Source organism: Argopecten irradians, unplaced genomic scaffold (genome assembly GCF_041381155.1).
Source record: "Argopecten irradians isolate NY unplaced genomic scaffold, Ai_NY scaffold_0602, whole genome shotgun sequence".
In the NCBI taxonomy this organism is placed as follows: domain Eukaryota; kingdom Metazoa; phylum Mollusca; class Bivalvia; order Pectinida; family Pectinidae; genus Argopecten; species Argopecten irradians.
The window spans coordinates 1-14386 of NW_027188069.1; the positions used below are offsets into that span (position 1 = coordinate 1).

The 14386-nt window shown below is 40.1% G+C and overlaps 1 protein-coding gene across 1 annotated transcript; it reads left to right on the top strand.

The window, feature by feature from the left end:
• Positions 1-8229: 8229 nt before the first annotated feature.
• LOC138313115 (uncharacterized) lies at positions 8230-9255 on the top strand. The gene has a single exon (XM_069253747.1). It carries the CDS (start codon positions 8230-8232, stop codon positions 9253-9255), a length of 1026 nt encoding a protein of 341 aa, XP_069109848.1.
• The last annotated feature ends 5131 nt before the right edge of the window (positions 9256-14386 follow it).

A 14386-nucleotide genomic window follows, 5' to 3' on the forward strand; every position in this document is an offset into this window, starting at 1 on the left:
CATCACTAATTTTTGAAGAAGATCATCTCACATACCTGTGAATAAATTTTTTTTCAAATCTACCATCTTGCTAAACTTTTAACTGGGGGGTGCCATCTTATGTTGAATTCCGCACCAAAAAATGACCAAAATTTTCATAAAATTCCAATCTTTATTAACTCACCCTGTCAGAAACAGACTTGATAGAATTTTAAAATTTCTTTACATATTTTACATCTACATGTATTGCCCAAACAACAAATTAAACATTTGAAACTTATCCACCCTGAATACCCAATCAGCAGCCTCCGAAACATTCACCCCTCTATGAAATCTTGTGCCCAAAAGGGGATTTCCAGGATTCTATTTTTGGTTTGATTCTGCGGTCCCTATAGCATTTCACATAATTTTCAAATTTACCATTTTTGGAAAGCTACATGCCCATAAGGTCTGATTCCAAAGTGGGAGTTGGCTCACTGCATGCGTTGGTCTGCTACTGCAAGTTATCTACCCGTGTCGGAGATGGAGATTCCTGCAAGAAAATTTATGAGAAATGAATCTATTTTGAAATGTAAAATTAAATATCTCAATAAATTCTTAACCTAGACTTTTGGGTGTTGGTTATATCTATAGTAGTGTTAGTTTACTACAGAAAAATATGAACAACTGAAATAAAGTTGAAGATCAGGGGGAGATAACTCACCCATAACTCCTATACCCCCTATTTTTTGGACTTTGTGCAAAAAAATCAGAATAAAGTGTAAAAATAGAGAGAGAAAATTCAAGAAACAGACAGTACAATAAAGAATCACCTCTTTCCAAACAGTATGACACCAAATGATAGGATTACAGAATGTTTACATTAGAGCAGCAGAGATGAAAGACAGATAGTTTAGATTGTAACTGATTGGGTGCTTAAACCATAGGGAGTAGGTGTCTGCCTGTCAAGTGTCCAGCCCGACTCTAATGAATAGGATTACTGATACAAGCCTCCTGATTGGATATTGCTGTGTATATAAAGAGCAATGATCAGCCTCTGAAACATTCAACAGACCCATACACTCAAAGGAAAAGATTATTTTGGAACCAAGATAATGGTAAATTCAAAGAAAAACGCTGGACGGTTTAAGAAAGGAAGACAACCATACATCAAAAAGGGGGAGACAACTGACCGTTGGACTAATTCTGACTCTAACCAAGTCCCAACAGTGCGATTACCAAAGGATTTACATGACCAGGTTATGGATGCCCCAATTTCCTCACCTGTTAATCTCACCGATTCTCACAGAATGCTTCGTCCTTTACCGGTCGCCAAACATGCATCCTCGAGGTAAGTCATAAGCTACATGAAACATAAGAAAAACATAAGATTTACATAAAATTGAGACTTATTAGACATTCATATAATATCATGTTCAATGTTTACTATTCTATTAATTGCCTCTCTATTTCTCTTTGACAGTGAGAGTGAGGAACTGGAGACCAATAGAATTGTAAACATTGGGAAAATGAGAGATATGTGGAATGATGCCGTACACCAACATTACAGTCACAAGCCTTCATGCAAGGGAAATTTAGATTTTAACTTTACAACAGAGGAGTGTCGGGGCTTGGGATGGAGAATAGGACTAAGATGTACTAAGTGCACCTATGTGTCAGGTGTGTATTCTCTATATGAAGGCATGAAGGAACCAGGGAAGAAAGGGCGAGACACCGTGAAAATGAACTCTGCAGTACAAGTCGGACTTACACAGAGTAGAATTGGTAACGCTGCAATGAGACTTACCCTGATGAGTGCCAATATCCCTCCCCCCTCAGAGAGAGGAATGCAGAAAAGTGCTAACAAAGTGTGTGACAAAATTGAGGAAATTAACAAGACTGACATGAGTGAACTACGGAAGCGTGTACAAAAAATCAACACCCTGAGACGAAATCAGCCGAACAAAGTTAACCTAATGGTTGATGCGACTTACAACAACCCATTATATTCAGGTGGAGGAAAGACACCATTTCAGCCAGCAACTCAAGTAATGTTCAGCAGCATAGAACACAATACCAAGGAACAGTATGTGTTAGACCTTGTCACCAAAAACAAACTGTGCAATAAGTGGCCACCCTGTAGTAGTGAACATACCACAGACTGTAAAGGAAACTTACCTGTAGCCTCATCGATTGGTAATGAGCAAGCATACTGTTTTGAAAGTCTGCAGAAGCTCAGAGAAGATGGTCTGGAGGTAGACAAGCTTGTCACGGACTCGGACACTGGTGCATTCAAGGCAGCTGAAAAGATTTATAAACTCGGTGATTCAAGTACAAAGCCAACACACAATCTGGACCCTATTCATATAACAAGAAATCTTAGAAAAAACATCTCTAAGTGTGTTAAACTTGAAGAAATAATGCCAGGATCAACAAGGAAAGAGAGACAAACCATCAAGAGAAAATTCAGCTGTGATCTAGCTGCTCGATGCCAGGCAGAGTTATCTCACCTTTATGACAGACACTGTGGTAGTCTAGTTCCCTTACAACGTGCGGCTCGCGGTGTAAGGGAGGCAATCGTGAAGTGCTATCAAGGTAAACATTCTGTGTGTAAAACCAAATCTCTAGTGTGTATTGGGACTAAAACAAAGAACTGGCTTACAAACAGCACATACTTACCAAGTGATTTTAAGATCTGTGGCGGAGAAGATTTACTTATGGAAAAGGTGAACAGTCGTCTTGGCGATTCTGTGTTGGAAATGACTCTTTGGAATCTGTCGACCCAAAAGGTGGAATCTGTGAACAGGCGGCTGAAGAGGTCACTCCCCCCTAGTGTGAACTTTACTCGAAACTTTTCTGGGAGAGCTCATAGGGCTGTGTATACCGTGAACCATGGACCCGGCAAAGCTGTTAGAGAACTGTGTAGTGCTATTGGATCACCTATTGCTGCAGGGAGCTCTGTGACGAAACATCTGGAAAAAGAACAAAATAGACATTTATTTGAGAAATCGCGAAGTAATTCAATACAACGTAAAGTTCAGAAGAGAACTAAAAGAGACAAAATGTTCAAATTACATGAATGTAAAATTGATGAAGAAATTTATGTGAAAGACAGAGTTATGATTGAAAAAAATAAAATGAAACATTAAAGTATTGAAACTTAAACATAATCTTAGTTGTTTTTTCATGTAAATATTAGAATAAAAAAAGAGAAAATGTATTTAACAGAAGAAACAAGAGATCCCAGAGGGATCTTGGCGCCCACCAATGAATGATCTATGTCTGACAATGGAAAGAGGGATCTTTTCCCTGCTTTTCAAACTTTTTCAAACACGACTACACATAAAATTTGAGACAGATCGCTGCAGCACTTTCTAAGAAATAGTGGCAACAAACTTCAACAATGAAATCCAAGATGGCGGCCGTGTAGCCATCTTGTTGACCTATCAGTTACAAAATGCAATATGCACAACTAAGGCCCTAAGGGAACCTACATATAAAATTTGAGAGACATCCTTTCAGTACTTTTTTTAAAAATAGCAATAACAAACTTTAACTATCAAAATCCAAGATGGCTGCCAGACGGCCATCTTGTTGACTGATTGGTCCCAAAACGCAATATGCATATCTAGGGCCCTAGGGGAACCTATGTATGGAATTTGCTTGAATTCCCTTCAATACTTTCTGAGAAATAGCGGTAACAAACTTCCACTACCAAAATTCAAGATGGCCGTCTGTCTTGTTGACAATTCAGTATCAAAACACAATATGCACAACTAGGTCCCTAGGGGAACCTACATATGAAATTTGAGAAAGATCCCTTTTGTACTTTCTCAGAAATTGTGGTAACAAACTTTAACTATCAAAATCCAAGATGGTCGCCTGGCAGCCATCTTGTTGACCGATCGGTCCCAAAATGCAATATGCACAACTAGGGCCCTAGGGGAACCTACATATGAAATTTGAGAAAGATCCCTTCAGTACTTTCTGAGAAATAGCGGTAACAAACTTTAATTATCAAAATCCAAGATGGCCGCGTGTCCGCCATCTTGTTGACCGATCGGTTCCAAAATGCAATATGCACAACTAGGGTCCTAGGGGAACCTGCATATGAAATTTGAAAAAGATCCCTTTAGTACTTTCTGAGAAATAGCGGTAACAAACTTTAACTATCAAAATCCAAGATGGCCGCCTGTCGGCCATCTTGTTGACCGATCGGTCCCAAATTGCAATATGCACAACTAGGGTCCTACGGGAACCTACATATGAAATTTGAGAAAGATCCCTTCAGTACTTTCTGAGAAATAGCGGTAACAAACTTTAACTATCAAAATCCAAGATGGCCGCCTGTCCGCCATCTTGTTGACCGATCGGTCCCAAAATGCAATATGCACAACTAGGGCCCTAGGGGAACCTACATATGAAATTTGAGAAAGATCCCTTCAGTACTTTCTGAGAAATAGCGGTAACAAACTTTAATTATCAAAATCCAAGATGGCCGCGTGTCCGCCATCTTGTTGACCGATCGGTCCCAAAATGCAATATGCACAACTAGGGTCCTAGGGGAACCTGCATATGAAATTTGAAAAAGATCCCTTTAGTACTTTCTGAGAAATAGCGGTAACAAACTTTAACTATCAAAATCCAAGATGGCCGCCTGTCGGCCATCTTGTTAACCGATCGGTCCCAAATTGCAATATGCACAACTAGGGTCCTAGGGGAACCTACATATGAAATTTGAGAAAGATCCCTTCAGTACTTTCTGAGAAATAGCGGTAACAAACTTTAACTATCAAAATCCAAGATGGTCGCCTGGCAGCCATCTTGTTGACCGATCGGTCCCAAAATGCAATATGCACAACTAGGGCCCTAGGGGAACCTACATATGAAATTTGAGAAAGATCCCTTCAGTACTTTCTGAGAAATAGCGGTAACAAACTTTAACTATCAAAATCCAAGATGGCCGCCTGTCGGCCATCTTGTTGACCGATCGGTCCCAAAATGCAATATGCACAACTAGGGTCCTAGGGGAACCTACATATGAAATTTGAGAAAGATCCCTTCAGTACTTTCTTGAGAAATAGCGGTAACAAACTTTAACTATCAAAATCCAAGATGGCCGCCTGTCGGCCATCTTGATGACCGATCGGTCCCAAAATGCAATATGCACAACTAGGGTCCTAGGAGAACCTGCATATGAAATTTAAGAAAGATCCCTTCAGTACTTTTTGAGAAATAGCGGTAACAAACTTTAACTATCAAAATCCAAGATGGCCGCCTGTCGACCATCTTGTTCGCCGATCGGTCCCAAAATGCAATATGCACAACTAGGGTCCTAGGGGAACCTACATATGAAATTTGAGAAAGATCCCTTCAGTACTTTCTGAGAAATAGAGGTAACAAACTTTAACTATCAAAATCCAAGATGGCCGCCTGTCGGCCATCTTGTTGACCGATCGGTCCCAAAATGCAATATGCACAACTAGGGCCATAGGGGAACCTACATATGAAATTTGAAAAAGATCCCTTTAGTACTTTCTGAGAAATAGCGGTAACAAGAATTGTTAACGGACGGACGGACGGACGGACGGACGGACGGAAGGACGGACGGACCACGGACCACGGACGAAAGGCGATTTGAATAGCCCACCATCTGATGATGGTGGGCTAAAAAAACCCATCAAGATGGTTTAAATAGATGACAGAATTATACAGAAATATAGAAAGAAAGACATACAGACGGCTAGACAGATTGATTGATGAGGCCATAGAGGCCGTGGTCATTTAAGGAATTTCAGTTTTTGTGTAAAGCCTGAGGCTCCGGAGGAAAACCACCAACCTACGTAAAGTGCCTAACAGAGCCCCAGAATAAGTTTGAACTCAAAATGGCAATGGGTATAATTTTGGTATAATTTCAGGTCGCCTTAATACTCGGTCAATGTGAATACCTATAGAAATGTATGTAAGTGTCACTTGACCTTGATATTAGGCGACCTTGACATCAAAACACAATATTTGTCACACTTACCTGCTGATCACAGTAAGACATGAGGGACGATGACCACCCGAACACTGGTTCTGAAGCTTACAATGATTCCTGGACTGGTTTGCCTCGTGCGTCTCAATAACTACATGTTCAGTATTAAAACATAGCTTGTTATGACAGAGGTGACTGACCTCTAGAGTCTTGCCGTGAATGTCCTTTCGTGGGAAATCAGTCTTAAACCACCTGTACTTTACCATCAGAGCCACCCGATGTACTCGCTCGGTCGTACTATGTCCATTTGGCCATTTGACCACTATGCGCCCATAACCACGTTGGTCTACAGCCCCTATCCACACTCTACACGGGCTTCTGTTTCCGTTAAACTGGCCTCTTGAATCTAGTTTCTGCTGTAAATTCTGCCAAAACACCTCCATGATAATTTCTCTTGTAGTTAAGTTATATACGGGTCCAATGTATCGGTGTCTAGGGACGCTGACTGATGAAAACGTCATATCCGGTTGTCATCCTATAGAGACCGCAGAACCAAATGATTTGCCATAGACGATAATGTTAACGTTTGCCAATGTCCAGGTTAAATGAAGTTTTCAAGTCTGGTCAACCATCACTAATTTTGAAGAAGATCATCTCACATACCTGTGAATAAATTTTTTTTTCAAATCTACCATCTTGCTAAACTTTTTTAAGTGGGGGGTGCCATCTTATGTTGAATTCCGCACCAAAAAATGACCAAAATTTTCATAAAATTCCAATCTTTATTAACTCACCCTGTCAGAAACAGACTTGATAGAATTTTAAAATTTCTTTACATATTTTACATCTACATGTATTGCCCAAACAACAAATTAAACATTTGAAACTTATCCACCCTGAATACCCAATCAGCAGCCTCCGAAACATTCACCCCTCTATGAAATCTTGTGCCCAAAAGGGGATTTCCAGGATTCTATTTTTGGTTTGATTCTGCGGTCCCTATAGCATTTCACATAATTTTCAAATTTACCATTTTTGGAAAGCTACATGCCCATAAGGTCTGATTCCAAAGTGGGAGTTGGCTCACTGCATGCGTTGGTCTGCTACTGCAAGTTATCTACCCGTGTCGGAGATGGAGATTCCTGCAAGAAAATTTATGAGAAATGAATCTATTTTGAAATGTAAAATTAAATATCTCAATAAATTCTTAACCTAGACTTTTGGGTGTTGGTTATATCTATAGTAGTGTTAGTTTACTACAGAAAAATATGAACAACTGAAATAAAGTTGAAGATCAGGGGGAGATAACTCACCCATAACTCCTATACCCCCTATTTTTTGGACTTTGTGCAAAAAAATCAGAATAAAGTGTAAAAATAGAGAGAGAAAATTCAAGAAACAGACAGTACAATAAAGAATCACCTCTTTCCAAACAGTATGACACCAAATGATAGGATTACAGAATGTTTACATTAGAGCAGCAGAGATGAAAGACAGATAGTTTAGATTGTAACTGATTGGGTGCTTAAACCATAGGGAGTAGGTGTCTGCCTGTCAAGTGTCCAGCCCGACTCTAATGAATAGGATTACTGATACAAGCCTCCTGATTGGATATTGCTGTGTATATATAAAGAGCAAAGATCAGCCTCTGAAACATTCAACAGACCCATACACTCAAAGGAAAAGATTATTTTGGAACCAAGATAATGGTAAATTCAAAGAAAAACGCTGGACGGTTTAAGAAAGGAAGACAACCATACATCAAAAAGGGGGAGACAACTGACCGTTGGACTAATTCTGACTCTAACCAAGTTCCCAACAGTGCGATTACCAAAGGATTTACATGACCAGGTTATGGATGCCCCAATTTCCTCACCTGTTAATCTCACCGATTCTCACAGAATGCTTCGTCCTTTACCGGTCGCCAAACATGCATCCTCGAGGTAAGTCATAAGCTACATGAAACATAAGAAAAACATAAGATTTACATAAAATTGAGACTTATTAGACATTCATATAATATCATGTTCAATGTTTACTATTCTATTAATTGCCTCTCTATTTCTCTTTGACAGTGAGAGTGAGGAACTGGAGACCAATAGAATTGTAAACATTGGGAAAATGAGAGATATGTGGAATGATGCCGTACACCAACATTACAGTCACAAGCCTTCATGCAAGGGAAATTTAGATTTTAACTTTACAACAGAGGAGTGTCGGGGCTTGGGTGGAGAATAGGACTAAGATGTACTAAGTGCACCTATGTGTCAGGTGTGTATTCTCTATATGAAGGCATGAAGGAACCAGGGAAGAAAGGGCGAGACACCGTGAAAATGAACTCTGCAGTACAAGTCGGACTTACACAGAGTAGAATTGGTAACGCTGCAATGAGACTTACCCTGATGAGTGCCAATATCCCTCCCCCCTCAGAGAGAGGAATGCAGAAAAGTGCTAACAAAGTGTGTGACAAAATTGAGGAAATTAACAAGACTGACATGAGTGAACTACGGAAGCGTGTACAAAAAATCAACACCCTGAGACGAAATCAGCCGAACAAAGTTAACCTAATGGTTGATGCGACTTACAACAACCCATTATATTCAGGTGGAGGAAAGACACCATTTCAGCCAGCAACTCAAGTAATGTTCAGCAGCATAGAACACAATACCAAGGAACAGTATGTGTTAGACCTTGTCACCAAAAACAAACTGTGCAATAAGTGGCCACCCTGTAGTAGTGAACATACCACAGACTGTAAAGGAAACTTACCTGTAGCCTCATCGATTGGTAATGAGCAAGCATACTGTTTTGAAAGTCTGCAGAAGCTCAGAGAAGATGGTCTGGAGGTAGACAAGCTTGTCACGGACTCGGACACTGGTGCATTCAAGGCAGCTGAAAAGATTTATAAACTCGGTGATTCAAGTACAAAGCCAACACACAATCTGGACCCTATTCATATAACAAGAAATCTTAGAAAAAACATCTCTAAGTGTGTTAAACTTGAAGAAATAATGCCAGGATCAACAAGGAAAGAGAGACAAACCATCAAGAGAAAATTCAGCTGTGATCTAGCTGCTCGATGCCAGGCAGAGTTATCTCACCTTTATGACAGACACTGTGGTAGTCTAGTTCCCTTACAACGTGCGGCTCGCGGTGTAAGGGAGGCAATCGTGAAGTGCTATCAAGGTAAACATTCTGTGTGTAAAACCAAATCTCTAGTGTGTATTGGGACTAAAACAAAGAACTGGCTTACAAACAGCACATACTTACCAAGTGATTTTAAGATCTGTGGCGGAGAAAATTTATTATGGAAAAGGTGAACAGTCGTCTTGGCGATTCTGTGTTGGAAATGACTCTTTGGAATCTGTCGACCCAAAAGGTGGAATCTGTGAACAGGCGGCTGAAGAGGTCACTCCCCCCTAGTGTGAACTTTACTCGAAACTTTTCTGGGAGAGCTCATAGGGCTGTGTATACCGTGAACCATGGACCCGGCAAAGCTGTTAGAGAACTGTGTAGTGCTATTGGATCACCTATTGCTGCAGGGAGCTCTGTGACGAAACATCTGGAAAAAGAACAAAATAGACATTTATTTGAGAAATCGCGAAGTAATTCAATACAACGTAAAGTTCAGAAGAGAACTAAAAGAGACAAAATGTTCAAATTACATGAATGTAAAATTGATGAAGAAATTTATGTGAAAGACAGAGTTTATGATTGAAAAAAATAAAATGAAACATTAAAGTATTGAAACTTAAACATAATCTTAGTTGTTTTTTCATGTAAATATTAGAATAAAAAAAGAGAAAATGTATTTAACAGAAGAAACAAGAGATCCCAGAGGGATCTTGGCGCCCACCAATGAATGATCTATGTCTGACAATGGAAAGAGGGATCTTTTCCCTGCTTTTCAAACTTTTTCAAACACGACTACACATAAAATTTGAGACAGATCGCTGCAGCACTTTCTAAGAAATAGTGGCAACAAACTTCAACAATGAAATCCAAGATGGCGGCCGTGTAGCCATCTTGTTGACCTATCAGTTACAAAATGCAATATGCACAACTAAGGCCCTAAGGGAACCTACATATAAAATTTGAGAGACATCCTTTCAGTACTTTTTTTTAAAAATAGCAATAACAAACTTTAACTATCAAAATCCAAGATGGCTGCCAGACGGCCATCTTGTTGACTGATTGGTCCCAAAACGCAATATGCATATCTAGGGCCCTAGGGGAACCTATGTATGGAATTTGCTTGAATTCCCTTCAATACTTTCTGAGAAATAGCGGTAACAAACTTCCACTACCAAAATTCAAGATGGCCGTCTGTCTTGTTGACAATTCAGTATCAAAACACAATATGCACAACTAGGTCCCTAGGGGAACCTACATATGAAATTTGAGAAAGATCCCTTTTGTACTTTCTCAGAAATTGTGGTAACAAACTTTAACTATCAAAATCCAAGATGGTCGCCTGGCAGCCATCTTGTTGACCGATCGGTCCCAAAATGCAATATGCACAACTAGGGCCCTAGGGGAACCTACATATGAAATTTGAGAAAGATCCCTTCAGTACTTTCTGAGAAATAGCGGTAACAAACTTTAATTATCAAAATCCAAGATGGCCGCGTGTCCGCCATCTTGTTGACCGATCGGTCCCAAAATGCAATATGCACAACTAGGGTCCTAGGGGAACCTGCATATGAAATTTGAAAAAGATCCCTTTAGTACTTTCTGAGAAATAGCGGTAACAAACTTTAACTATCAAAATCCAAGATGGCCGCCTGTCGGCCATCTTGTTAACCGATCGGTCCCAAATTGCAATATGCACAACTAGGGTCCTACGGGAACCTACATATGAAATTTGAGAAAGATCCCTTCAGTACTTTCTGAGAAATAGCGGTAACAAACTTTAACTATCAAAATCCAAGATGGCCGCCTGGCAGCCATCTTGTTGACCGATCGGTCCCAAAATGCAATATGCACAACTAGGGCCCTAGGGGAACCTACATATGAAATTTGAGAAAGATCCCTTCAGTACTTTCTGAGAAATAGCGGTAACAAACTTTAATTATCAAAATCCAAGATGGCCGCGTGTCCGCCATCTTGTTGACCGATCGGTCCCAAAATGCAATATGCACAACTAGGGTCCTAGGGGAACCTGCATATGAAATTTGAGAAAGATCCCTTTAGTACTTTCTGAGAAATAGCGGTAACAAACTTTAACTATCAAAATCCAAGATGGCCGCCTGTCGGCCATCTTGTTAACCGATCGGTCCCAAATTGCAATATGCACAACTAGGGTCCTAGGGGAACCTACATATGAAATTTGAGAAAGATCCCTTCAGTACTTTCTGAGAAATAGCGGTAACAAACTTTAACTATCAAAATCCAAGATGGCCGCCTGTCGGCCATCTTGTTGACCGATCGGTCCCAAAATGCAATATGCACAACTAGGGCCCTAGGGGAACCTACATATGAAATTTGAGAAAGATCCCTTCAGTACTTTCTGAGAAATAGCGGTAACAAACTTTAACTATCAAAATCCAAGATGGCCGCGTGTCCGCCATCTTGTTGACCGATCGGTCCCAAAATGCAATATGCACAACTAGGGTCCTAGGGGAACCTGCATATGAAATTTGAGAAAGATCCCTTTAGTACTTTCTGAGAAATAGCGGTAACAAACTTTAACTATCAAAATCCAAGATGGCCGCCTGTCGGCCATCTTGTTAACCGATCGGTCCCAAATTGCAATATGCACAACTAGGGTCCTAGGGGAACCTACATATGAAATTTGAGAAAGATCCCTTCAGTACTTTCTGAGAAATAGCGGTAACAAACTTTAACTATCAAAATCCAAGATGGCCGCCTGTCGGCCATCTTGATGACCGATCGGTCCCAAAATGCAATATGCACAACTAGGGTCCTAGGAGAACCTGCATATGAAATTTAAGAAAGATCCCTTCAGTACTTTTTGAGAAATAGCGGTAACAAACTTTAACTATCAAAATCCAAGATGGCCGCCTGTCGACCATCTTGTTCGCCGTCGGTCCCAAAATGCAATATGCACAACTAGGGTCCTAGGGGAACCTACATATGAAATTTGAGAAAGATCCCTTCAGTACTTTCTGAGAAATAGAGGTAACAAACTTTAACTATCAAAATCCAAGATGGCCGCCTGTCGGCCATCTTGTTGACCGATCGGTCCCAAAATGCAATATGCACAACTAGGGCCATAGGGGAACCTACATATGAAATTTGAAAAAGATCCCTTTAGTACTTTCTGAGAAATAGCGGTAACAAGAATTGTTAACGGACGGACGGACGGACGGACGGACGGAAGGACGGACGGACCACGGACCACGGACGAAAGGCGATTTGAATAGCCCACCATCTGATGATGGTGGGCTAAAAAAAACCATCAAGATGGTTTAAATAGATGACAGAATTATACAGAAATATAGAAAGAAAGACATACAGACGGCTAGACAGATTGATTGATGAGGCCATAGAGGCCGTGGTCATTTAAGGAATTTCAGTTTTTGTGTAAAGCCTGAGGCTCCGGAGGAAAACCACCAACCTACGTAAAGTGCCTAACAGAGCCCCAGAATAAGTTTGAACTCAAAATGGCAATGGGTATAATTTTGGTATAATTTCAGGTCGCCTTAATACTCGGTCAATGTGAATACCTATAGAAATGTATGTAAGTGTCACTTGACCTTGATATTAGGCGACCTTGACATCAAAACACAATATTTGTCACACTTACCTGCTGATCACAGTAGACATGAGGGACGATGACCACCCGAACACTGGTTCTGAAGCTTACAATGATTCCTGGACTGGTTTGCCTCGTGCGTCTCAATAACTACATGTTCAGTATTAAAACATAGCTTGTTATGACAGAGGTGACTGACCTCTAGAGTCTTGCCGTGAATGTCCTTTCGTGGGAAATCAGTCTTAAACCACCTGTACTTTACCATCAGAGCCACCCGATGTACTCGCTCGGTCGTACTATGTCCATTTGGCCATTTGACCCTATGCGCCCATAACCACGTTGGTCTACAGCCCCTATCCACACTCTACACGGGCTTCTGTTTCCGTTAAACTGGCCTCTTGAATCTAGTTTCTGCTGTAAATTCTGCCAAAACACCTCCATGATAATTTCTCTTGTAGTTAAGTTATATACGGGTCCAATGTATCGGTGTCTAGGGACGCTGACTGATGAAAACGTCATATCCGGTTGTCATCCTATAGAGACCGCAGAACCAAATGATTTGCCATAGACGATAATGTTAACGTTTGCCAATGTCCAGGTTAAATGAAGTTTTCAAGTCTGGTCAACCATCACTAATTTTGAAGAAGATCATCTCACATACCTGTGAATAAATTTTTTTTCAAATCTACCATCTTGCTAAACTTTTAACTGGGGGGTGCCATCTTATGTTGAATTCCGCACCAAAAAATGACCAAAATTTTCATAAAATTCCAATCTTTATTAACTCACCCTGTCAGAAACAGACTTGATAGAATTTTAAAATTTCTTTACATATTTTACATCTACATGTATTGCCCAAACAACAAATTAAACATTTGAAACTTATCCACCCTGAATACCCAATCAGCAGCCTCCGAAACATTCACCCCTCTATGAAATCTTGTGCCCAAAAGGGGATTTCCAGGATTCTATTTTTGGTTTGATTCTGCGGTCCCTATAGCATTTCACATAATTTTCAAATTTACCATTTTTGGAAAGCTACATGCCCATAAGGTCTGATTCCAAAGTGGGAGTTGGCTCACTGCATGCGTTGGTCTGCTACTGCAAGTTATCTACCCGTGTCGGAGATGGAGATTCCTGCAAGAAAATTTATGAGAAATGAATCTATTTTGAAATGTAAAATTAAATATCTCAATAAATTTTTAACCTAGACTTTTGGGTGTCGGTTATAACTATAGTAGTGTTAGTTTACTACAGAAAAATATGAACAACTGAAATAAAGTTGAAGATCAGGGGGAGATAACTCACCCATAACTCCTATACCCCCTATTTTTTGGACTTTGTGCAAAAAAATCAGAATAAAGTGTAAAAATAGAGAGAGAAAATTCAAGAAACAGACAGTACAATAAAGAATCACCTCTTTCCAAACAGTATGACACCAAATGATAGGATTACAGAATGTTTACATTAGAGCAGCAGAGATGAAAGACAGATAGTTTAGATTGTAACTGATTGGGTGCTTAAACCATAGGGAGTAGGTGTCTGCCTGTCAAGTGTCCAGCCCGACTCTAATGAATAGGATTACTGATACAAGCCTCCTGATTGGATATTGCTGTGTATATAAAGAGCAATGATCAGCCTCTGAAACATTCAACAGACCCATACACTCAAAGGAAAAGATTATTTTGGAACCAAGATAATGGTAAATTCAAAGAAAAACGCTGGACGGTTTA

What these genes read in the sequence shown, in the direction of transcription:
- LOC138313115 (XM_069253747.1), top strand. Translation starts at nt 8,230, where the DNA reads ATGAAGGAACCAGGGAAGAAAGGGCGAGACACCGTGAAAATGAACTCT.